The 27,449-nt window shown below is 35.4% G+C and overlaps 1 protein-coding gene across 2 annotated transcripts in view; it reads right to left on the reverse strand.

Moving 5' to 3' along the window:
* The window catches only part of BCKDHB (branched chain keto acid dehydrogenase E1 subunit beta), a 133,440-nt gene that overhangs the window by 77,672 nt on the left and 28,319 nt on the right, over positions 1-27,449 (reverse strand). For both annotated transcript variants that reach the window (XM_059842558.1, XM_059842559.1), the window contains exons 3-6: positions 26,374-26,442; positions 10,037-10,170; positions 9,206-9,361; positions 5,216-5,324 (exon numbers count right to left, since the gene is read on the reverse strand). In XM_059842558.1, the coding sequence (XP_059698541.1) occupies positions 5,216-5,324; positions 9,206-9,361; positions 10,037-10,170; positions 26,374-26,442 (468 nt within the window). The remainder of the gene's footprint in view (positions 1-5,215; positions 5,325-9,205; positions 9,362-10,036; positions 10,171-26,373; positions 26,443-27,449) is intronic.

Below are 27,449 nucleotides of genomic sequence, written 5' to 3' on the forward strand. Positions count from 1 at the left end.
TAGAAAAAAAAAAAAATCTTCAAAATACACAGGAACAATTTATAAAAAAAACACTCTGTCTTTTTTAGTTAACTTATTTCATAGCTCATAAAATACTTATTGAGTTCCTGCTGAACAAAATTGCTTCTTGAAGAAACAATAAAGAATCTCCCTGAGTGATACCAGTAGTGAAGTGGTTAGTATTTTTCCTTCCCTGTTATGGTAGATACAACACAAGTAAAATGACCTAGGTTTCTTCCTGGCTTACAAGTTCCAAATGTAACTTCAAAAAAATGAAGTAGCAAATAATTTTCAATCCTGGCAGACAATTTTCTTTTTTCTTGTTGATAATTATCTATAAATACCACACATATCACAGAATCAGAGAATGGCTGAGGTAGGAAGTGACCTCTGGAGATCACCTAGTCCAAGCACCCTTCTCTGTAATAATTTTTTGAATAATAAGTGGCTAGAAAAATATAGGGCTGGGAAGGAAAGGGAAAGAAAAGCACATCCAGCAGTTGCTCACTGCACATTAGTGGCAGACCAGGTTTCTATGAATTTTGCACATTGTACAACCCTCAGGCAACAGAAAGTGATCCTGAAAGATCATGAAACTCACAACTATACTAATTGGCATTGCACGACTGTCTTTGTCACGAAACGGTCACCTATATGAAACGTGGAGAACAAGAAACTCTAAAAGATACCACAGGACCTTTGAGTGGAAATCCAGGATACTGGCAAGAATTAGAAGGTTTTGAAGGGAGTGAGATGAGCCAGAGGAAAAACTAAAAAGTGTACATGATACAGAAATAAAAGCTTTTTCTCTATGCAATGGTTTTATCCACTTAGGGAAATGAAATATAACATACAATTACACAAATTAACCAATTTCTTACTATAATTGAACCATTCTGCACTAAAATGTCCAGTAAATGAGCTCATCTATCATACCTGACAATTTTAAATGGAAAATTCAGCTTGTCAAAAATTTATAGGAAAGTCCAATTTGGAAGGATTTTTCTTGATTGTTTTGCAAAAACTCCTCTCCCAACTAATCCTGATGAAAAATAGCACATGGAATTATTCTATTAATATTCTTTCATAATAATTATCTAATCCAGGATAACAATGTTTACATACAAAGCAGCCTTTTCATCTATTACTAAAGAAATAAAGTATTTTAAATCAAATGTTTCAAAAACAGATTTTAAATACAGCAATTAACAAAAAGTTGTAATTATCAGTGAAAAAGGGCCGTGACAATTTTAAGAGATTACAACATCTGTTGTATTTTCTAAAGGAGCAGTCTGAACAGCAGAATGAAAATACATGTTTTCTCATCTTACCTGCCTTGTCTCTATAACAACCACTGATGCAAGTTATATTTATTTCTACACCACCAATGTCGTATATAGTACAATTAAATGAAACTGAAAAGGTCAAAAAACATCAGAATAGACTCTCCACAAGATGTCTAAACCTGATAATGTCAAGGTGACTCATCTTCTCCTTTGATTCATAACCATTATGTTCTCTTGACACTGCACAGGCTGTTAACACTTTTTATAAATCAAAGCCTCCTTTTTCTTTTTAATTCAGATATTTTCTTAGCATCTCTGACATTTAGGGGGACATCACTACAGCACTTTCCATAACACTATGATCTCCTAAGTTAAATAGCAACAGAATTCTCTCTTCACACGTGTACTTGCATATTTAACCCTAGATTTTTACTCAGAAAGGTTTACATTTCTTTGCTCCTTCCTAATATAATTGATGGAAAATTAACACACAAAATACTTCTGATAAACACTTGTAGGGTTATGTGAAAGAAGAAAGCATCTGCTCCTTGAAGGGTGTCTAGTCAAGGATCTTTATAACGTAAAAAGGGATAACAGAAAGAGAGAAAAGCCATGAGGAAGGACACACAGGGAGACAGACCTTACCACAATGGTTGAGAGTTGCAGTTACAAGAACCAAACCTGCTCAGTCCCACTTATTGATAAGGATATGGGGAATATGGGAGTGTTTCTTTCAGTAAGATGGCATGATAAAGAAAAAGGAGAATCTATAAACAAAATTTGCAAACACATACATGAAGACAAATATGACTAAGACATGAAACAAACCTTGTCAAGAACACTCAGAGAAGGGTTATAAATTTTTGGTGGTTGGAATGAAGCAGGAGTGGGATTTTTGTCATTATTTTAGTTTAACTTTTTTGCTTGCTTGTGTTAAACGAAGCGTTATTAGCTTCAGGCCTCCTGAATAAGGACAGATACCCTGTCTTTTAAAGACTATCCTACCTACAGTTTCTTTTCAACTGTAATTTCAAATATATCAACAACTCTGAACAAAATATCACGGACAAATATTTAGAAGCCTCATAGGAAGAAAGAAAAGTCCATTAGAGGAAAATGACAAGGCTCAAAGCCTACATTAATTTTACAGATAGAAAATCTTCTTTCTCATTAACATCCTTAACACCTTAATTTTTCAACTATGTCCCTATACACCCACTGTAATATAAGTCACAAAGCTCTCTGAACAAACATGTCCATTCACATGAAGCTAAAGGAAAAAAAAAGCTATGGTAGGGGCAATATAATTTCATTATTCAATGACTGAGCCATCATCATGGAAATAAAGAAAATTATTTTCATCTGGAACAACAAGATCCTAAATACTAGGTGAAGTATTATACCATGCTAAAAAGGAAAAAAAAAAAAAAAAAAAAAAAGATAAATTAGGTAATAGAGGACAACTGATACTATTTTGTATTCTTGTTTTGGAAAGCCTGAATGTTCCCAGCCTTCAGAAAACCCTGTACTGTTTTGAGACACTAATGGAAAGACACAATAAATACAGACATAGTTCATGCTTACTGTCTAAGTCAGTTTCTGAATCTGTACAATTTTCTTTCTCCTGCTAGAATCAACACACTCACATGGGGTGTTGTAAAAATTTTCTTTAGGAAACACAAGAAAGTCACATTTTTAAAACCCTTCTTTCCACCATTTATCTTATTATTGTTTACCAGGTTTGTGTCTCACTGCTGCTGCATCTTGATCTTATCAATCATGATGGCCCTGGTCCATTTCTGAATTCACCAGGCCATCTGGTTTCTATGGTGGAATTACCAGAAATCCTGACTGTGGCCAGGAGAATAAGAATGAACTCTAAGAGAGATCAGTTTTATAGGAGACACTCTCAGACAGCAGTCATCTTCCAGTCCAAGCTGACCCAACCCACAAAGGATAGTAAAGATGACAAAATAATAACAGAGAGAAAGGTTTACAGCAAAAATAAATGGAACATAAAAACCAAATCCATATAGTAAAATATTCCTGCTTTACATTGTAGAAGTAATAGAATATCTATGTAGATGAAAGAAGTTACCTGTTACAATCGTCCCTGTCAGATGTACATATAGAACATTTGTTGATGCAAATGTACTGCATGTACATTTGCACATATTGTAAGCACATTTGCACATCTGTATGTATAAATTTCAACTTACACCACTAAAGTGATGTTCTTAGAAATTTTAAGACAACAAATCTTGGTAAAGTCTCTGAAAATTAGCCATCAGAATACAGGGAGAAATCACTGTCTTTCAGAAACTACCAAAAACAGCAATGCTGTAGCTGGTTACTGACAAGCACATACATCACAACACTATTTCAGCACATCTTTACTCAAAATTTCCATCATAAGCCTGATTTATGTTCAATAAATGATCCAGTAGTTGCTTTACAAGTCATTTCCTCAAACACAAAAACCTCCCTATACTCTCAAAAGCTGTGTGACATTGATGTGCAGCCTTTCATGCCAATACGAAAACAAGTATTTTAATAACTCTACAACCTGCACTTGTGACTTGTAAATACTGGGGGGAAGGGAAAGAAATAAAGGCCTCTTTAAAAAACACTTCATTTTTTTCTTTGTTTAACAGGACTTAGACTCAAGCTCATTTTTCAAACTACTTCCTCTAAATGAATGGACAGAGGCATTTTAGTTGAATTTTAGTAAGCCCTCAAAACATGCTGAACTTAAGCAATGCAACACCCTATGGATACATTACACCCACCACACTAAAAAGAGCTGCACTTTTAAATTTACATTACTAATGGGATTTCTGGGCCTTTTTTGAAAATTTAAGCAGTTTTACCAGTAAATATCCTATTTGATCTGGAATTATATTCCTATTTTTTTGTAGTTTTGATGCCTGTTTTCTAAATTTTTCCTTTATTACTGTCTCTCTAGGAAGAGGATAAATTTACTGACAAAATGGATGCACTGATGGAAAAATGCTGTTAAAAGGTCTAATCACAAAATAGAAACATTTTGTCTGTCACTCAAATTCAGTCCACACAGAATCAAATTATAGATTGGACTGATGGATCAACCATAGTTCACATATAAAGCCACAGGACAGGGAAATGCTACAGGTAGGTCAGGGCTTCAGTTCTATTTTATCAGTTGCTCATCCTATTTCTCTGCCTACCTCCACATGCGAACTTTTTCATGTTTTCTGTTCTGTCAAGTTTCTCTAGTCCAAAGAAGTAAGAAGCTAATTTTTAAAACCAATTCAAACACCATCATTGTCAATTTCTGCTGTTCCAATACGTTACACATAACTGAGTGTTGTTAAAACTACTCTGAACCAGAAAGTTCACTATGACTAAAAACAAAGTAATGGCAATCACATTTCCTTTCAAATAAGTTTGAAAGTTAAAAGAGCAGATTTTGAAGATTCATAGAAATTAAGCATTTCAAAGAAATTTTAACTTTGAGAAAATGGTGATGGTGGGGCTCAGTTCTTTTGGAAAATAAAAACTGATCTGGAAACTTATTTTAGTATTTAGAGTTACCACAAGAAAGCAGTTCAAATTCTGCCAAATTTATACTGGAATTTGATAAAGAATAATACCTCTAAGTTCTACTTCTTTTGTTAACCTTAGACTGTAAAGCATTCCACTTCCAAAGCTAATTGAGCATAATTGAGCATTAATCAGACAGTAAATGTTTGTTTATTTTTGCAGTCAAACTTCAAGAATTTATTTCGTTTTCACAATTTTTCTAAAAACCCCTCCCACAACATAGCTAGAGACAAAACAAGTCAAGACTTCTACTGAAGCATTGTTTTAGCTGAGGCTATTAATATATATGTGCGGAAAAACCCCAAACATTGTTGCTTTAATGGAAAATACAATATACAAATCTTTACCTGCAGCTCTGTAAAGTATTTTAGGTTCAAAGAATATGCATGGATTTTTGTCCTCTATGCATGACAGCAGCAATCCTTTGGCCTGCAGAGGACTCCTTGGAATAACAACCTGTAAAAATATTTTTAAGTAGTTTAGTTAAAGTAGCAATTCTGCTAGAAACTTCCTAAATAATACTTAAACCTAAGCAATTATTTGCTTTAAATAAATGTATGTACAGATTGAGCTGTTCTTTCAAAGTAAATTGACATCAGTGCTACATTATGAGAGCACACTCCAAATTTTGAATTTTATTTTGTTCGCTGATGAGGCTTTAATAGGTCCCCTCTACACTGTGATTTAAATACTAAGGTACTGTGCTCAGATAAGGCAGAAGTAACATCTTAACAGTAACATTTGAGGTAAAAGTAACAGAAAAAAGTCAGATTAATATAGATATGTATACACATAACCTTGGTAAAATTAAAGTAGATGTATAACAAAAAAAATGCAGCTGAGTGATCCTCAGTTATTTAGGTAAAGATTCATCAGAACAGACCTTAAAGGTATTCAGACTTAGTCCAGTAAGTTTTAAAGGCTACAGAAGGAAATAGTTACTTAAAGCTGACTTTCTTTGCTCACGGTGGAAGCTTGAAATGTCTTCATTTTGGAAATAAGTAACCAACAAATACCTTAAACCATTATCAAGCAAAAAAAACTAAGGCCTCCAGATGTAATCCAAATACTTGGAAGGACACATTATAATTCATTTGCCAATAGAAGAGTTAACTTTGGATGATCTAAGAGAATTTCAATTATGAAAAGAAAATTACCAAATTATCACCGTTTAAATGAAAATAGAACCCGAGAGCCAAATTCCCTCAAATCAGAAGAACCAATTAATTTCCATCCCAGAAAGCTCAAAGAGCTGGAACATGCAGCATGAAGTCTACGAACAAGCACTTTTATAGCTGTGAAGTTAGAAGTCACTGAGAATATTAGTTCTAGCATTAAAAAAAAAAAAAAAATACATTTTAACTACAGCCATGGCTTCAAAATATATTTTGAGAGTAATATCATTTATTTATATACAAATAATATAAAAGAGTGAAAACACAAACTAAATCTCATATTACATGAAATTAACTTGAGAAGTGATTTTTCTAAACAAGGGAGAAGGAGTTTATTAATATTTCACCAAAGCATTTGGTAACAGACACATGGGAAATTACCCATGGATGTCACTAGTACAGCTCCTTAGGAATGAATCATTTTTAGGACATTATTTTTTCATTTTAACCTTTATTTATGTTATTCATTTACAATGTTAAGTCAGAACATGATGATGAAGACTATTCCAAAGCTGGACTAGAGAGGATGATACTAAAAAGACCCAGTTCACAAAAAATGAAAAATCCATACTGAAAGTCACATGTTTAAGGACTACTTTTTTGTTACAGATTTAGAACTCAGGAGTAGAAATTCAGATGTGAATTTATTATCTGCTCAAAAAATGACTAGCATACTATGCAGTTAAGTCCTAAAAAAAAGTAACAACATAGCCAAGGAACTGTTAGTGCTATTGTAAAAATCACTGCTAGAAACTCAACTGGAATATTAATGATTCTTTCAACCCTTTGAAAAGAAAATGGATGAAGCAGATGTCAAAAGAGCTCCAGATACTCTTAACATTTCTTTGTTACTTTGATTTCCTTAGTCTAACAAAACAAAGACTAAAGAGAGTTCAAGTGTTTTAGGATATAAATGGACAGATAAGTTAAATATATATGTTAGTCCAAAACAAATTTAGGCTTGAAATTAAAAAGAAAGCTTATTGAGAGAAGATATTCATACAATGGAATGCAGAGAATCAATATTAATGTCTTCCATGTACACCCTCACAACAGTGGTCAGAAGATACAACCATTCAGTAGAGTTCTCAAACCCCAATAAGCTTTGCCTAAGTACCAATGACCACAATCCTTCCCCTGAATAACTAAAGTTGTACAAACTCCCCTTGCCTTGAGCAATCCAAATTCTACCTGCCACTTACGGAAAACATAAAATAAAAAGCCAGAAACCTCTCACAAAGTTTAATAAGGGGGTTGTTTTGAAAGCCACTCTTTCCAAAGATCAAACCCTACCCTTCACAGCTTCTAAGACATTGACTTTCCTCCTGCAATATGGAGAAAGTATGCTTAGATATGGGACATTTGAAAATGCATCTGAAACACCAGTTTATTTTAACTTCTTGATTTCTATGTTAAGGGTCAGGGTTATTCATAAATACCTACAGTCTTGAAACATTATGAACTGTACCAACAAACAGCTTTGCAAAAAATATTAAAGGAACAAGATTGCTTTCACAAAGCAATAATATTCAAAAGATAGAGTCTAAAACACTTCTCTGTGCACAAAAAACTAGTAGATTGCTCCATCAGTTCCACAGAATAAATGTGCCTTTACCTTTAACTGAGATGACAGATCTTAGTGGTAGCAACCTATTTTAGCATTAGCAAGGAAAAGTGAAAGAAAATGAAAAACCAACACAAAGATCAGAGGTGGGAACAAAGAAATCATTTTACATGGAGTGACTAAATAAAATTCTGACTTACTCACTTGTTGATAAGACTAGCCAACAGTCTAGGCAGTTGGTATGAATCAGAAAGAGTATTAATGACCAGACTAGACCACTAAACCTCATCCCTTGGTTTAGTATATAAAAATTTGAGACTGACCTACAAGATCAGCAGAAATAAGCTGGACCCGGAGTCAATATTTTAATTATTTAAGCTATGTTTTGCTTTCATACAATAATAAACTACTTTAGTTTTAAACAAGCTCTAGAAAACATTTGATTCAATAACCTGGCAAGACTTTGTAGATTGCTTTTGTCTATAATCAGGAAATACTTTCAAGTTCAGAAGAGGACCTCAAATACCATAAAGAATACCCAAAGACAAGAATGTGTCCCATTCCTCAAATATAATGAAATAAAGTGTGACTAATACAGGGGTTTTTATTTAAGAGAAGAACAAGTAGGAGAAATGGCTATGGCCTCCCTGCAGATGAGTAATATCTGAAGCTTTAAGACACCAAAATCATACAGAGACAACAGTTTAAACAGCAGATAAACAATGAACATGTGTCTTTAGACTACAAATACTGGTTCTGCTTAAATCTCCCACATTAATCTGCCCTGAGTCATCGCTCAATGGACTGGATGCCAGCTAACCCAGAAGTTCAAGTTCACAGACAAAAATATGGTTAGGAAAAAATGGAGAGCCCGACAAACAGTGCTCTCTTGATCTGAGACTACTAGATTCTGCACTTCCCTTTCTCTAAGAAAGTTATCCACCTAAGCACTTGGTGTCTTCACTTCAAGGAAAGCCACCATCTCAGGAAGAAAGCTTGTCTGAAGTTCTCACTCAGAGAATCACCAAGCAGTTGAGCTTGGCAAGGACCTCCAGAGAGTCATCTGGTCCAGTGCCCTTGACCAAGCAGAGGCATCCAGATCCAGTTGCCTGGAACCACATGCAGACAAACTCTGAGTACCTCCAAGAATGGAGACTCTGCAAATTCTCTGGGCCATCTGTGCTTCCTCATGTTCAGAAAGAACCTCTGGTGCCCACCACTCACTGTCTTTCATATAAATTAATTCAATAATGCACTTAAGAGAGATGCAGAAATTTTTAAAAAATTAAAAGGAAAGTACTACTTATTAAGTGTTAGTTTTTAGGTTCTGTACCATACTGGACACAAAACTACGTAAAATGTATGTTTGTAGCACAAAAAACAGACAAATACAAAATGCTATGTGTACTAAAGATTGCTATATGGCTATAAATTTTCAAACACTTAACAGAGTTTAAGTTTTCTAATAGTTTTTAATTAACATATTCAGCTATTTTTTTGTGGATTGACATCTACTCTTCTTCCTTTGTCATTGTTAGTCAGGTCCATTATAAAAAGAACAAACAAAAAAAAACTTCATAAAATAAGAGTTATTATACCTTTATTCCTGGACAGTGAGCAAAAAAGGCTTCTGGACTTTGAGAGTGATATAGTGCACCATGACCCACACAGCCCCATGGCGCTCTAATGGTGAGGCTTCCACAATTGAACAGATCTCCAGAGCGATAACGATATTTTGCTGCTTCATTAACAATCTGGGAAGATTTATATACAAAAGTAACATTCAGTCCAATACCTCTAGTTATGCATCAAGACACTTCAATACATGCCATGCAACTACATCATCTGTTCCATGCATGGGATTCAGAGGACAAAATTAGAAGCAAAGGAATACTGTAAGTCAGCACAAAGACAAACATTTTCCAAGGCAAATAAACAATAATTTATTGTGTTAAAGTTAGATGCCTAAGCCTCAAGGGTAGCCTTATAACCCAGTTGTTTCATCATTCTATACTGTCAATCAGCCCAGTCCAGATCTGTACTTTGTCCTGTGGACACATGACCAGCTGCAGCTGTATGCAGAAATGAGACTGTGTTCGGAAGGCTGTTGACTTTATGGCTGCTGAAGCCAACACAGCCACAAAACCAAAAATTAAAACAAACAGACATTTGCCTCAAACCAGATCTTTAATTTCCATTATTTAATAAGCCTTCAAATTGGCCAAGGTACAGTTTACTGTTTACAGTACAGTACTAGCACTGTTTGCAGTTTACACCTGTTTACCTAAAGCATGCATAAATATTAGTAATACAGCTGTGGTTATATTTGCAAAAATTACATATTCAAACCAAGTACTAATGCTAACAGAAGAGTAATTTAAACAGATGTAAGATTTATTTTAACTGCTCTCAAATTTATTAGTACTAACCTGATCAAATGCTGGAAAAATGTAATCTGCAAATTGAATTTCTGCAATGGCTGTAGCACCTGTAACAGCAATTCCAATACCAAAGCCAACAATTCCTTGTTCACATAATGGGGTGTTGAAAACTCTGTCTTTACCTATATAAAAAAAAAAAGAAAAAAACACACAATTCCTTTAATACAACAAGCTCTAAGTGGAAAATATTGTCCCAGAAACATTTTATTTATAAACAAGTCAGCTGCAATTAAGCATATCGCTGTTTAGACGGGCTTTTTTAGGTGTAGCAACAATAACCATCCATTACAGGTACAAATCCTTTAACTTGTAACAACTCAGAGGAAGAAAAGGAGAAACTAAATGAAAGCCAAGAACAGTTTCTGTAACTTACAACAGAAGTTCTGAAGACTTCAAGGAAAATTTGTTCTGCTGTATTCACATTTGAATACGCATACCCCCCATGCTTATGGAGGGGTATGCAAGCAAATACTTATAAGTATTTTTAATAGTTGACAATAAAGGTAAGTGTTGCTTCTTCCATTTTTTTTCCAGGCACTGACAAATAACTGTCCCTGCTCAAAGGCAGACAGATGCCCAGGAGCACCTGTACAAAAGCACATTGCCTCTTGTCAGCAGTGCCCATTCTCACCACTCTTCTCTCCCAAGGTAAGGCCATATTTACATAAATTGCTTTGTCTCCCAGGAACTGCAGTTCCTGCTACAAACCCAAAACATTTGATTTCATTTCTTCCCTGTGGGAGTGCAAAAGGTTACTTTAGTCCTGACACATTTCTGTGCCACAGTAATTTTAGATCCCAAATATGTACCAATCTAATACATGGTTCTACACAAAATTGTTCAATTCATGAAATTAAAAAGAAGAAGGAGTGGAAGGGACATGAAACACCACTACAATATCATAATTAAGAGATATTTACAGTATTTGCCAGCAGTACTTTTCTGCCAAGGGAGTACAGCAGAAAAATCCTGGTCTGCTATTAAATCTTTCCTTTAGAACACTGGGGAGACAGTAGGTTTCTATAGGAATCCATCATGCATGAAAATGCCAAGACTTCAAATTGGATGAAAAAAATGTGCACGGTGCACATCACTGGCTATGGAATAAATTAAACAATAAGAAAATAACCATGAATAACCAAAAAACCAGTCTAAACTAATAAGTGGGAATGCTGTTACTAGCAGGACTTCTAATTTCAATATCTGTAAGTTCAACTATAAAAAGGAAAGCTAACAAAAGTTTTCAGAAAGGGATGATTAGGGAAAAACCATTGTCCAAGGCTGTATTTGCAATATACTAAGGGGTGGTATGTTTTACAAATCTTTAAAGGACACATCTTACATTTTCACAGGTCATCCAGCACACCTGTCACCCCTTGTATCCCGTCCATATGCATGTATGTATGTATGTATATATATCAGTGAACACATCTTTGGCTCTCCCTCTGCTTTTTTTTCTTCTCCACCAGCAATATTCATTTAAAGCAAGTAAAAAAAGAAATGCCATCAAATGATACTACTATGTTGGTGGTGTCAGTGAGGCTACACAAGCCAACACCAAGTCTAAAGAGCTGCCACAATTGCAGGACACACCATGATTTCTCATACAAGACAGTAGAAACAAAGAGAATCCAAGATTAATTCTTCCCCTAGAGAGACTCTTCATTGTGTAAATTGTTCTCATTCCTGAAGGAGCTGTCATCTCAATTCCTATATTGCATTCTCTGTTGCACTCTCTCTGTTGACAGATATCATGGCCAAAAAAAAGAGGAAAATAAACTTCCTGTGCAAACATGTAGCTGTCCCAGGCCTTACCACCTCAACTGTGAAGGTGCAGAAGCCCTGTATCCATATCCATCTGTAACACCATAAACACCTGGCAAACACTTCCTGCCCTCCCTTTTATTTATCTAGCATACCATGAATTAGCCATCTTGATTCCCCTTCTCTTGCACAGACACAATTAATTTTAACTTAAAACAAATCTTATTTTAATAAACTAAAAATGTATTAACATTATGAAGACATATGGTAATGTTGGTAATTTTCTTTCCTACTTTCTACTTTTCTGCTTATTTAAAGTCCTTTGCCAGATCACTATTTGTCACTTCACTTGCTTACAAGTGAATATTTTGGATATTTGGATATTTTGATCTAAGGCTTATAGCTTACCTAACATTATTCTTTAGCAACAGATTTTTCAGAGTACACTGAAATAGCCTAATACACAGGTTCCATAAATAAACAACCCTCACACAAAAAATTAAAATGTATTTGAACAATCTTGTAAAATGCGCTTTTAACTAATAATTTATACAAACTTGAAAATTAATTCTTTGATATCAGTTTAGGGTGGTGAATTAATTTAAAAGCATGTTAGCCCCACCACACTAGCATGTAACACTATAATTCAAAATATAAAATACATCCTAATAAAACTGCTGAAATACTAAGGAAATTTTAAATGAGAGTTATTTATTAAATGAGAGCACACATTGCTATCAATGGAATATGATGAAATAAATGATGTGAAAATCATTAAAGCAAAAGTAAAATGTACTGAGACAGCTGTAATGTGAGGAGTGCAAAGCATATAATTTGGAGTTTCAGGACTAAAGGTATAATTCTGAAGGACTATGACTTAAAACAGAAAAGAGTGAGTGAGGGAACTCAATGAATGAAATTTATTACTCAGGAATAGTTTTGATTGTAGCATTAAAACAATTATACTGACCACTTAAAAGAAAATCCTAAAGCACTTTACTATATATTACATCAGAAAACAACCTCAGAGAGAGTTTCGAGGAGTAGGGCTTTCTTTATAAAATCTAGCCCCTTATGACAAAAAGACATACACATTGTTAGGATAAAACAAATATAATCATGTCCCCAGACATTAAAAATTGTATGGTGTTGCTTTAACCTTCTATTTTTATTGATACAGCATGAAAATCATTACTAAAACTAACACAAAATATTTAAATATTTAGCATTTAAATGCATTAAGCCTATGTATTTTTACCTCTTTTACTTCACATTTTCTTATTTTTCACTTTTTTCCAAAACATGAAAAGGAAGTCCATTTTGATAAACCGCCATTCACACCATTCTCTGCAAACCAGCAGAGTCAGATTTCAGCTGAAATCTGACTGAAGCAGACAAACAACCCAGAGATACTTTGTGTTTCTATATTTCATTTCCTTACCAACAAAGAAACACTTCCTAAAATGTGTTCCTCTCCTATGAGTTGCATCAGCCACGCAGCTCAAAACAAACTAACACCAGCTCAAGGTGAAAGTAGCAGCTCTGCATTCTCTGCAGCCAGGTGCATCAGCCCCTGCAGGAGGACACTACGCCGGTGTGCATTTCAATTAACCTACCTGGCTTTATAAACATCCCTGGTTTCAGCCATCTGAACCAGTCCATGCCCTTTGCCAGCTACTGAGAAAAGCAATAGAGCAAACAGGGAGGGTCATGGGAAAAAAAAGGATGATTCCTCTTATCTCTCCATCCCAATAACTCAGGAGTAAGACTAGATGCATGTTCAGGAAGTAAGAAAACACTCTAGAAGTCTTCCCTAACAAGGAAAATCTGAAATTATGAAGAACAAACATTAAAGAAAGAAGCAATACTCAGTTCAATTTTACTTAAACAAAAAAGGAGTGACCTTTGTGATTTTCAGAACAAAGAGTATCCCATGAATGTTCAAATTACCACTGGCCCTTTGTGTAAGAGACAAAAGCTTTAAGGCAGTTTCATAGTCATCTTCTCATTCGCCAGGAATAAAGAGTTTCATAGCAACCTAACAGAACATGTTTACAGACATTTGTAGTCGATTATTGTGCATTAATGTTTTGGCTGCTTCATCTTTATTTGTTCCAAGCCATCAGGAAAAAAGTATTTCAGGATTCTGCAACAAGTCATGTTCCTGTCTTAATTTAACTTCAAAAATGAGATATTCAAACAATACTAAATCTCCTATAATGTTAACACACCACCCAATGCTCCAACTCTGAATAATTTTATATTATTCTGCACGAGTCCACCCTGGACCATTTGGGGGGTTTAGGGAGTACTGCTAGTGATTTAGCCAAAGGAGAACTGTGCTTCGTTTTCAAAATACTGCTACATCACTGGTGCTAAAAAATGCATAACGCATCTTAAAAGATGTCAGTACTGAGCAGTATTAACAATATATGTGGATAGCATTTTATTTTTCTCAATTATCTCACTGACTTCCATTTAAAACATCCATAAGAAGTCAAATAGAAAAGTCCAAGAAGCTAAATATATTAGGAGTTTAACTGAGTCTGGCTGCACATGCAGAAAGGACTGGAAAGAAAAGATGAGCTTTTTTGGTACTCACCAGGGACTTTGTGTAGAAAATTCAAATAGGAATTACTGATTCCAATAAGTCCTGCCCTTAAAGACCTTTTTTAACCTTAAAATATCTAGGATTTTTCATAGAGGTACTTCTATATCAGTCTACTAATTTTATTTCTTAACATAATTAAGACAATCTATCCAACAGTTAAGCTTTCTTGGTCCCACCATCTCTTTTAAGCCCCATTTTACAACTGGTAACACTTGTAGTCTTCCATTTCTCTGATACTTGCAAGAGGGCAAGCCAAACAGCAAGTAAATTTACTCAGCTCTTTAAGAGCTCCTGGATTAACACAAAGTCGTTCTACTAACTTATTAGTTTTAATCATTTTGTTCTACCATTTTTTCTACTGATAACCTAGTCACAGTTCTCCAATTTCAAAAAATGGGCCCTGTTGCTCTGAAGGGAATACCAGTAAATATAAATTAACTTTACAGCTGAATATAGATATTTGAGAGCTACTTGTCCAAAGCAGGGCTTCAGGCTCACTGACACAGAGATGGTTTAACTCGCAGTCTTGAAACCTTGCACACTAACATAATGTGTTGTTTAAAAAGTTGCATTTTCCAGAACTATCCATGTTACAATACATTATTTTACCTAACTGATGAAAAGTGATTATATGAAAAGGATTTCATACACTGAGCTTCTGAAGATGACTATTATCTACTGTGCATAGAATAACAACTTACAGAATTCAGCTATACTCCTCTCCTGTTCTTCCTCAGTCCTCTATACTGCAAAAGCCAAGAACATTTGTGTGCGCCCAAACATTCATAACAGGCTTCAAGGACCGAGCCATGGCTCTGGTATAACTCAGCCAACCCCAGGGCTGAGTGAGCAGGTCTCAGCCCTCAGTCAAGCCAGTGTAAAGCCTCAAGTCAAGTGCAGTGATTTGGTCTCTTAATAGGAGAAATGTGTGTATCCACACACACTGTGTACACACTGCCTATGCCTTCAAAACAATTTCAGCATTTAATTACCTTGAATTAAAAAGTCATTCAAATTTTGGTTGTTTAGTAACTAAGTACATCACATTCCCATTACATTTTCCATAAATATTTCAAAAACTCCCATTATGGCAAGAAGATTCAAAAGTTAGTAAAAAAAAAACATACTGCCAAAATCCGTGAGCAACTGACAACAGGGTGAGAAATGAGATCTTCCATGCACTAAACTAAATTAGCTCCTTCCTATTTTGCTACTGCAAAATCCACTATCACGCTCATTTTGCAACAAAGGAGCTGACTTCCTATTCTAGTTTTAGACAGAAGTTTTAAACAGAAGTTTTAAAGATCAAATGACAGATAAGTCTTTCTTATTTGGTTTCACTTGTTCACAGGAGTCCCAATTATGCGTCATCTGGGGCAAAAAAAGAAAATCCCACAAAAAATGCATTCTTCTGAACCACTTGTCACTACTGTGTTGCCCAAAGTAAAGGACACCTGTTCTGCCTGAGAACTGGTAAGAACAGGAATTCTTCACAGGTTTATCATACATGTCACTGACATATCCAACACTTCAGAAAAGCACTTCAAGTAATTTGGAAATTAGGAACAGCTGAAAGATAAATTTCCCTTTTAAGTCTCCCCCAGTTACTAAATCATACATTTGAATAAACACGAATGTTTGAACTAGTAGTTCTAGCTCAAAGTGTTCTCAGCAATCATTCTTTGACCTAAGATGATGCATTTTTCTTCTAAGAGCTTATTAGATCAGAACTACACTTTCACCTCTTCTCCCCCAAGATTTCCTCAGGAGAAAAGCCTGTTTACTGCATTTCCATTTAACCCTCACTCTCACAGACTACAAATAGTATCAGTCAGGAGAACTGCTGAAGTACAAAGAAAAGGTTACATGGACAGAAATTCTTACAGTCCGTACTGTTACCAAATTTCAGGTTTGGAAGGAAAACTTTCTACTAAAACTTAATAAATTCTGAAAGTTCACAGCATGAATATAACATTAATAATGTCCCTGTCAGGCTTACAGAATTCTGGATTAAAGAGGACCCAGAAAAACTCCACAGATACCTCTGCCTTCCTAAAGCAAAGAGTGAAGATTTCATTTTTAGCTCTCTCCCCCAGTTCAGATTTCCTGTCATTTGTGACAAACTAGCAGCCACTGAAAGCTAAAGAATAAAATGAAAATATTAAAATATATTATGTAATTCTCTCCCTTTCTCAGGGAAGAAGTGGGAGAAGTTGAGGGAGGTTAATTCAAAACTTTAGCTTTAGCTTTGAATGCTGGTAACCTTGCAAGTCATTTAATCCTCCCACAATGGAAGAGCAGCCAAGCAGTAATATGAACAGAGGGAGGAGCAGATTCTTTTCAGGTACACAGTGTCAAGAGAAAGAGTGATGCAAAAAAGTAAACAAATTAAATTAAAGAAAAAATCCTCACTATGACAGTAGTCACATGGTGGAACAAGCTGTCCCAAGAGGTTGTAGAAGCTTCTGCCTTGGACATGTTCAAAACTCACCGGGACAAGACCAAAGGCAAACTAAACTCAACTGTGTTGAGTACTGACTGGTTTGAAACAGATGACTTTCAAGGTCTTCTCCTTACAATCCTCTATGGTTTATTAACAGCCCCAAGCAGGCCTACATGCTGATTGACAAAATTTTTATGCCTTCCTTTTCACCTGTCCTGTTCATGGAAGCAATTCATGACATCAATAAAATAGTACTCATTCAGATCCACACTCTTAGGAAAACATTTAAAAAGAAGCTCACATCTCAGTGGCAGATTTCCTCACCAGAATTTCTTCTTACTTTTCTAAGGGACTCTTGGAGGAAGAGGAGATGAAAGAGTTGTTGTGATCTAATGAGCTCTTGGAAGGAAAACACATCATCTTGAGGAAGAGAATGACTTGTTGAGAACACTTTGAGCTGGAACTGCTAGTTTAAACATTCATGCAGGCTGCCCACTCCACACTGAATTCCTCCACATCATCTGGCTCATGCACACAGTGGCAGCCTAAATAAAAAAAGAGTAGTGCCTAACCAGACAAACCATTCAAATATTCCTCCAGCTATGATTAATAACATTCCTTTGTCAACTACAAAAAACTTTTGCTGCGTGCGAAGCACACTTGCAGAAAAGCATAACTGACATACAGTTAGACATGAGAAACTATGTCAGATGACCAAGTGCTTACTTGCAAAAATATGCCCCAAAATTGACATCTACCAAATATTTTTATGTAGGTATAAGCAGAGGACAACACAGGAGCCTAAATTACAAGACTTAGGTCAGTTCCATGCATTTGCACATCGTCTGCAATATGACATGACAGAGATCCAACAGGAAACACAGAACAGTTGTCAAAGCTAAGTATTGCAACCTGTCAATGAAAATTCTGCTATAATAAGCCTCACACACCATCTGGATGACAAATCAAGGAGTAGGCAAAAATGTCAAATACGAGTTACCCTTTCTCACATTCCTCAGTTATCAGTAGTGTAGATGTATTTTATAGTAAATGTGAAAGCATGCTGGATCTACCTGGAATTGTGAAGCAAGTATTCTCAAGACAAGAGCAAGGATTTCATGCTGCTGTAGAAGTACTCAGGAGCAAAGAGCTCAATGACCAGAAACCTGCACTAATGAAAACCATCTCACAAATCTCACTGGTAACCATGCCTGTCCCTTTATAATTGAAAGCATGTGCAAGAGAAAAATTAATAAAGTAGTCTATACTTGGTGCTTCCATCTAAGTGTGAAAACCCAGTGCCAAATTTTGAGGATTTAGTGTTTCTGCAAATTAAAAAGAGAAGAGATCTTTTATAATAAATGACTAGCATGTTATATCAACCTGGTCACTGGAAGATGGCTCTGAAGCAAGTCAAAATAAAATTAACCTGCCCCTCAAATTGCTTCTGCTGCAAATCTGGTTAAACAATTCCCAAACTTGGATACTAGTCTTGATTTTTTTCACCCTTTTAGGCTTCAAGCAAATTACTTCCAAGAAATCTCTTCAAGGTTTTATTCCCTGTAATAAAGCCTGCAGAACCTTCTTAAGTTGAAATTACCATCCTCTTACCACCAAACTCAGACTAGAAAAAACAGCCAACATATTGAATTAACCCCAGCTGATGAGTGGGATAAATAAACATACAGATAAACAGAGGGAATCATAGGACTAATCAAAGAAACTGAGAATCACTTCATTCCACCTAAGGAATTGCAAAGGCATAAAGAGAGATGTCTAAAAGAAGGTACACAAAATGTGCTTGCAGCCTTGTATAAATACAGACTGCAAAGACTAGTTATGCTCATCAATTCCATCTTGGGTCTTTAATACATAAAGTTTCATCCTCCTTGACACGATATTATCAAAATATTGTTTTTACATGATTCACTACAAGCATTTTCTGAAGTGGAAAATTCCATTTTTATGAAGTTCAGCAGCACATACTTTTTGCCCAGCAATGTATCTTGAAATATCTTAAAAATGTAAGAACAGCTTTATCTTTTTACTCTGCACTGAGTATCAAGTTCTATATTAAAAAAAAATATTCCTTATCTTTCCGTCAAACAGGTTTATAACATAGGAAAAGAAACATAATAAGTATTAGCAAGCCCCAAATAAATAAAATACAGTTTTCACAGCAGGCACACAATCAGAACAATTAAAAGCAAAAACAAAACTTAAATAAAAGCTATTTAGCTCTGACAGCGACTGATTTACATAATTATCCCACAGATAAAAAAGGTGCAGAAAGGACATACTACATTTTACCAAGGTTTTTACATTTTACCAAGTTTTCAAATAACTTTCCTTCCAACTGTAAATCTTCAAAAAAGAATTGGCTATTTAAGATGAAAATGAACAAAATGTACTATTGTGTAATGAGTCCGGAACACGTTCTCCAGATGTTACTGTTCAAAGACATTTATATAAATCAGAACAAATCCAGGTCTTGCCAAACTGTTCTGGAAGAACCAGGCAAGCAAGCTGCAGAGTTCTTCACTTAAATCTATGCACAAAGAAATGAGGATAACCAAATGCCAGGCTATTAAGTTTTACTCAATCTCACACAAGTAGTCATTTTGAACTCTGTATAAAATGTTCCACCCTTAGCTTATGTCCATGATGTCAAAAATTCTGAACTCCTTTCTTCTACCACATGCAATGTTTTAGAAAGGACCAGGACATATGCCAAAGAAGCACCATGTTCCTCCAGCAAGCTTGCAGTCTGCATTTGAAACATTGAGATAACATTTTTCTATCTGCTTACACAGTAAAGCCCTAATACCTATGCTACTTTAGGCTGAGTTTTTCTGCTTCCTCATAATAGCCTATGGTTATGTTCTAAAAGAATGTAAAAGACACCATGATTATTGATTCAAAATTCCACATAAAAACCTCAGAGTGTCTTCCTACCTATTGAATTAAGACCCAACTACTAGTAGGCTTTTGGGAGGCAGAACACACTGCTTAATATGTTGCATTACAGCCCATCCAAATTGTGTTCTTTTACTTCTTACCTTTGCACTGTAACATTTGGGACCACAAAAACAACTAGAACAACCCAGGGTCTCCATTAACAGATATCTGCTACCTTACCAGTAAAATTAAGTGTAGTCTACACAATAAAAAATGTACTGAAATCACTACCAAAAATATTTACAATATAAACATTTTAAAGTATCTTATGTATTTTGGAGGCAAACGATCAGATTTTTTTAAAAACAACCTTATACTATATCTACTTCTATTAGCTCAGCTTCAAAAGGTTCTATGATTTCATGCTACTAAAAGCCATCAGGACATTAAGCAGTTTTTGCAAGCACATCCAAACTTCAGCCAACAACCTTCACCAAATACCATAACAACATAGAGACAACTTTATCTTCTCACCCATGCTTTCCTCCATAGACTTTCATTTAAAACACAGAACTTGCTTTCAGGAGTTTTTTACAGCTAAAGCTCATAGAATAATATTGTGCTCAAGTAAATACTTATCTTCAAAGAATGACTACTATTTTTTTAGAAAAGCTGGTGTCCCTTGGGCATGGCTAGGTACAGCTATCTCCTGGCCAAATAAACAAGGACTCATGAATTAGTTTACTGGACTATAAATAAACTATTCATTTACTGAGAATGAAGTGTTCCCTGAAAACTCACACAGGTGTTTACCTTAGACACAAGATCTACAGAATAACAAGGGATTACAGTGGATCAGGTGTTGTAAATAAACATTATTGCTGAAGACAAGCTAGCATTATCATGGGATGTAACAACAGAGAGCTGTAAGCAACCAGGTTTTACTCAGTAAAACACATGAGTAAAGTATCCGGTTTTGGATGCCCTATGTCCTCCAGCTGCAACAATCAGAGTTCAGAGAAATTGATCAATAAAGAAAAGCTTCAAATCATAACAATAATCCTGCACTGGGACCATATGCGTAGGAAAGCCAGAGAAACTTCACCACTGAAGGCTAAAAACAGCCTTTGCCAGCTGATCTGTCCCAAAACATACCCTGTGCTTCAGAGAGAAAATTTTGTAAGGAAGACAGAAAGGAAAGAAAAACAAATATGGAAGTGATAAATAAAATCATTTTTAAAGCATCCAGCTGATTGCTAATGTGGCTAGGTCAGCCTGACATAAGGAACATAAGGATACTATTTTCTTTCACAGCTACAACTGTGGTTTCATTTGTAGTTCAGTCACTCGCTTTTTGCTGAGTTTGAAATTTGCCACAGAGGAAATCTCTGATTCAACTCTCCCTATTCTCACAGGATTCAATACAAGTGTTACCTCTTTTTCTGATGTTCCTTTTTTGCCTGTGATTTATCAATTTGCAAGAAAATATCCTGAACTTGCTGAATAGACAGAAATTAGTGTTTGCAATCTGCTCACCATCTACTTCACACTTTTTTAAAAATATGGTTTGGAAGAAAATAATCCTAGCAACTATATTTACACTCCTAGCTGCATCAAAATAATAATAATAATAAAGCACAGGAAGGACTATATATAAAACAATCCTAAAAGCTTGAAAATATTCGGAAAAAAAGAAAATTAAATTTCAAGCTACTTGTTCATTCCCCTTCCACTCTACATGACAAAACCATAAAATGAGTAAGGAGAAAAAAAAATAAAGCTGCTTATTACACATTTACTACTCTCTGCATGTATTAATGTCTCTAGCCATGTGTGAACCTCAGTATTACCTAAAAGGAAATAATCTAAGATTGATTTTGTTTTATCCTACGAACATATAGGAGTGACACACAGTTGCTCTTACTGAGTTTCATTTTATCAAGCATCCACCCAGCAAAAAATCAATTAGTGGCTGCACAGCAGTAGATGAGAAAAAAACTTGGGGACTAAATCAGGCCACAAACTGACAGCCAACACTGCATTGCTAATGAAGGCAGCTAACATTCCTCTAGAATTTTCAGCAATGTTACACAGAAACCTTGGGAAAAGCACTTTGTTCTAATTGACTGTGTTTGAGGGTATCATAAGCTGCTGTGGGCTTTACATCTCTGCGTGCACTGACACACAAAAAGAGGAGGACAGCAATAACAGAGACCAAACAGAACAGATAAAAAATAAAAAGCCATGAGTCAAAAACTCTCCAATCAGTGATGGGACATTAATCCAGAAGGGAAGAACCCTATCTTCCTCTTATTCACTCTATGATTACACAGAGGATCCCAAACAGTGACACATTAACCACACGAGCAAAAGACAAATTCATTCCAAAATAATTCAAAAGAACAACTGCTGCTGTATCTCCAAAAAAATCAGCTTTGCTATCTTAGTCAACTCTTTGTGGAGTTAGTTCAGAACTTCTGAGGGACAGAATTAGGCCAAGTCTCTTATACCCTGGGCAAGCATTTGCTTCTGGTAGGAGATACCACAGTGACATCCTCCTGGAACTGAGACAATCTTTGAAATAAAAGCTCCCATTCAATGTATTCACATTCTATCTGTATTTGCAAATAGTTGCAAATAGTTGCATTATTCAGGAATTCCCTACTGAAAAGTAAAAGACTCATTTACACTACTCTTTCAGTCAAAAATAACTTTCAATAGCTCAAAAATTTAGAAAACAATCTATTCAGGCCTGTAAATACTGGGAATCTAACTTACACAGTCACCTGGACTCCCTTGATGGCAAACAGAAGGACATGCCATGACAAGGAAGTGCAGGTTGCTGCGCAATAGGAAATTGAGCAGAACCTCAAAAAGTTTGCAGACTTCATCTATAAAAGTGAACATACACATCCAAAAAAAGTCAGCTCCTATTCAAGCACTGCTATGGGGAAAGACCTGCCAAGCTTACCTTTCTTCTGTTGGACTCTCAGACTTCTGAGCAAGGACTGATCCTATTCTACAATCTCAAAATATCAAGCTCTGAAATCAGAAAGTTCCTGATCCTTACCCTTGGTAAGGACAATCTTTTGACATGGCAGCAAGTGCACATTAGATACTCCCTTCAAGTGCAGGCCAGAATGGTATGAAAGAAAAATCACCACAGAGGCCAAATCACCACAGAGGCACTTAGAGATAAGGAAGCCCTCAAGCTTTATGTGTTTGGAGGATGGTAGAAAGAACATTCAAGGAAAGTATTACATATATATATATATATATATATATATATATATATACACACACTTCACTTCCCTGTTTATGTAATTTTCATTTCTGGGCCACAGTAGGATAGAGAAGTCTTTTTTTTTTTTTTTTGAGTTACACAAAAAACACCTGCCCTAGCATTCTTCTAAATGACATCCTTTGTCAATCACTCTTTCTGCTATTCTTATTTCTCAGTCTTCACTTCTGTCCACCTTCTCCATTTTTCCCTTGTTTTTACCTGTTTTTTCCTTCTATTTCTTTACCTCCTATCATCTAATTCCTACCTCTGATCTCTGTATTTCTGTCATGAGGATGATATCGATCTTTACATGTTGCCACTTTATTTCACAGCTCAGGCAGAGTAACAGGACATATATTACCATTCCAAGATCGTTGTTTCAAATCCATTTGCAGACTCAAAGACAAATGGACAGCATTTTCTCTGAAGGATTGGAATAATAGTGTACTTCCCTTAAAAAAAAAAAAAATTAAAAAATGTTTGCACACATTACCTAGGCTATCGAAACCCAGTAGGCAGTTTACATCACACTGTTCTAAGGACAGGAAACACCTCCAGAGAGCAGGACTATGGCACAGCAGGCATTCCTTATTTCGATAAAGATACTCTAGAGGTTAGAGGATGTAACTTCTGCAAAACAGTGACAATCAAAAACCTGTCAGAGGGTGATGGGGAAGAAGATTAAAAAATAAAACATGAATATGCCTTCCAGGGTACCAGACCAGAGAGAGGGGACAAAGGAAAAAAACCGTACAACACTTTTTTCCCTTATCTGAAATGAGCACTCTGCATAAATATTTCAGAAATTCTACTAATTTTCAGAATTATACAGCCACAGATTTTTAAACATTCAACTCAATGCCAGAAAACTGGAATAATGTATTTCAGACCTTACCATAAGATGCATAGGAACAAACATACCATCTTTAGTCATACTATCATGAAAATTAAATTTCCACACACTGGCTTATTTACATACAATTTCTTAATTAAATATTTTTAAACATAATTCCTGGTAGCACATTAAAAATTCATATGCTCAAAAGGTTGCATTTATTTCATTAAAAAGTCAATGAGCTTTCCTTCACTTACTAGTATAGGCCTCTGGCTATGTTTATACAATGTAACACTCCACTGAAAAAAAAATAAACAGCTTTTATATTTAATGACCAATTTATTCTAAAAGCAAATTTCTTTTCTGTCTCTCCAGAGAGACTTCAGTAACATTCTGGACACCAACCAACATTTCTATAATACTACTACTGAGTATTACTATATTAAGTTCTTCCTACTATAATATTAGATTATATTTAGGCCTTGACCTCTATAAAAGTACTTTAAAATGAACTATCAGTTTTTATCAAAATAACAACTTACAGGCATAGACTGCCACCTAGTGATTTTAATCATTTACAAGGAAAAAGAAACTAAACAAATTAAACAAGAATCAGCCTCTCTTCCAGGATAGAAGAAAAAAACCCCATTCATTCCTTCATATTTTATATCAACATATGGAAACAACCCCACATAATATTACTTGCATCTTACCTACTATAATTTGACAGTAAATTCAGGAGGGGGGTGGGGAAAGAGTCAGTAAGTGTATGTAATCTTCCTCATTAGATTCATCAGGCTGGTTGGTTGTCACTTCCATCTGTCACTTCCACTTATTTTATAGGGAGTATAAAACAAGCATTCTATCTAGAATTTATTTAATCTCTGGAACTGCTCTGATAGGCAGACACACCCCTCAAAACATTGTATTCTTTCAATTTTTTGCACTTTCAGTCTTTTCTGCTTCTCCTCAGCATTGTAACTATATTTTCAGTACATCCTCCAGTTCATCTTTGCCATTCCCCCTTCAACCACTGCCTGTTTTCTACTGAATTTCACTATCAGTGAAGAAAGAAGCTGAGTTACCCATGTCCTCTCATCTGCCTTACAAAACTGAATTCCCATTCTATAAATGAGTCCTAAATTCAGGACCTTATCTTCAGATTCTCTTCCTGTTCAAACTTTTATTTGCTCTTATTCACCCTGAAGAGGTTAGTACCCTTTTTGAGCAAATGGCAATACTAGTTTCATTAGTCCTTGTTCAATGTTCATATAAGTACAATTGTACTTCATATATGTACAATTCCTATGTTCCCTCTCACATTTTAAAGGAGTTCTTTCAAAATATTCCTGAAGTCACATCATAGCTTCCTCAAAAACCTCATTAAAAACCTTTGGTATTATACCCATGAAATAAACCTGACTCTAGCTAGACTGCTGATGTGCTGTGACTGCTGGCCATCATTCTGATTAGCACAGTGTAAACAGTCCTGTGCACTCCCTCAACAGACCCCCCCCTGGGCTGTCACAGAGTCTTTGAACAGCACTGGCAGGTTGGAATACACTACCAATAAAATGCTACTACAAAGACTTTTCTTCATTCCAATAATTTATGACTCTCTTACATCAAAAAAACCCATCAAATGACCCTCACAGCACCACCCTAACAATATAAAATTTGTCCCTTTTGTCTTTTAAACTGCAGATGTTCACTAAAACCCAAGAAGGTTGCTTATGCAATCATGTGCTCGCTCCTGTTACTTACTTCCCAAATAACATCAGCTGCCTGTGTTTCCAGAACCTGGTTGCTGTCTCAGAGGCCTGGTGTTCATATGGAGTCTAGTACACGCATGATGTCAATACATCACACCAGTTACAGAACGATGCCTCACTCTCAACAAGCAGCACTGAAGATCATGGCTAACAGAAGTTCTATCACTAATGTGTAAACTGGAGAGCAAGAGAACATCTACATAATAATTGAAGCAGAGAAGCAAGGCAACAAAATATGGTTGTGTTTCTGAAACTTCCTAAAGTATAGTCTTCATCCTCTCCCTTTTTTGGTTTACTCAAAAAAAGGTGGATGTTTGTTCTCCAAGATGGCTGTAACACATCTTTATTATCATTAAATAGATTTAATCACTTGCTGCAAAAGGTCCAAGTCATCTCTGTGCCTTGAAGAAAGTAAGCTGCTGAAAATAAACATGTTATAACCTCTTCTTCTCTGTAATAGCCCAGTGGGGGAGTAGCAATTGCAGCGGGGGAGTAGCAACTGCCAAATTAAAAGCTGTATCATGTTACTGCCTCCACAACCAGCTTCCAAGACCTGTAAAATACTACACACTAATTAGCCTGAATACAGGAAACATTGATTTTACGTTTTTTTAGCATTCCAGTAACAACACTTCTCACAGCAAAATGGGTAAAAAAAGAAAAAGAGCAGAGATGTTAATATGAAACTGATGTCAGATTTATAAATTACATAAACTTACCATACTTGTCTCGCAAGCCAACTGTACATCTGAAGACACCACCAAAGGCCACGTCTTCACCAAATATAACTGAAAATAAGAACAGTAGGAGAGGATAACATTACTCCAATGCATCTTACTTTTAAACAACCATGTTTCAAAGGCTTTTATATGAGACACTAACAAAAGTGACTCCTAACATTTCATTTCACTTCAAGATTTATCTAGATCTAAGCATTTCTCATGCAGACCCTGACTATAACAAACGAAGAACCAAGGTTAATGAGGAATCAGAACACAACAGAATTAATGAAAATTATTCTGTTAGGCTTTCATTAGCTATCTACTTTTTTGAAATATCCTATAATAACACAGTGTCTAAAACGAAATGAGTAAAATTCCAAAAAAGCTATTACACTCACTCACAAATGAGTCATTGAAATTAAGCCTTCTGCTACAACTGGTAACCATTTTTATTCTTCATCCACAGATTTCAATAAATATAATGTTTTGAAAACCATCAAACTGAAGTTGTTTTCAAAATATCAGCCCAAAATGAAATGTCAAGCCTTCTCCAAACATACTTGCCAGACCCCTGAGGAGTGACTTCAAAGGAACTCCTCTACAGAAGAGATGACTACTTAATAATTAGGACAGTTCTCAGTATTTAACACCACTATTCTTGTAGTCAATACAGTTTTATTACTAAAAGCATTTGCCTTTAAAACTTAGCTTCATATCAACTAATCTGTTTGTGGTTTTTTTCTTTGAATTTAGGGGATGGTTACATCCAGTTTTCCCAAAACAGTTTTGTTATCTGCTTCACAGTAACAACTATTGCCCATTTAAAATTTTTAAACATGTAAGATGTGCAGCAATATCACCAACAGCTGTTTGCATGAACCAGGGTCAGTTCTGATTATTCCACAATTCCTCAATGTTTTCCATATTCTAAAGGACACAAAATAGTAAGTTAACCTTCTTGCCTAACAAATACTCTTCTTAATTAAATAAAATAAAATTCTGATTGGAATCACTAAAAGGGGATTAGCATACTTGTGCTAATCACATCAGTGACACCACTTAAAGAAAACTAA

The sequence above is a fragment of the Haemorhous mexicanus genome, chromosome 3, assembly GCF_027477595.1.
Source record: "Haemorhous mexicanus isolate bHaeMex1 chromosome 3, bHaeMex1.pri, whole genome shotgun sequence".
NCBI classification, from domain to species: domain Eukaryota; kingdom Metazoa; phylum Chordata; class Aves; order Passeriformes; family Fringillidae; genus Haemorhous; species Haemorhous mexicanus.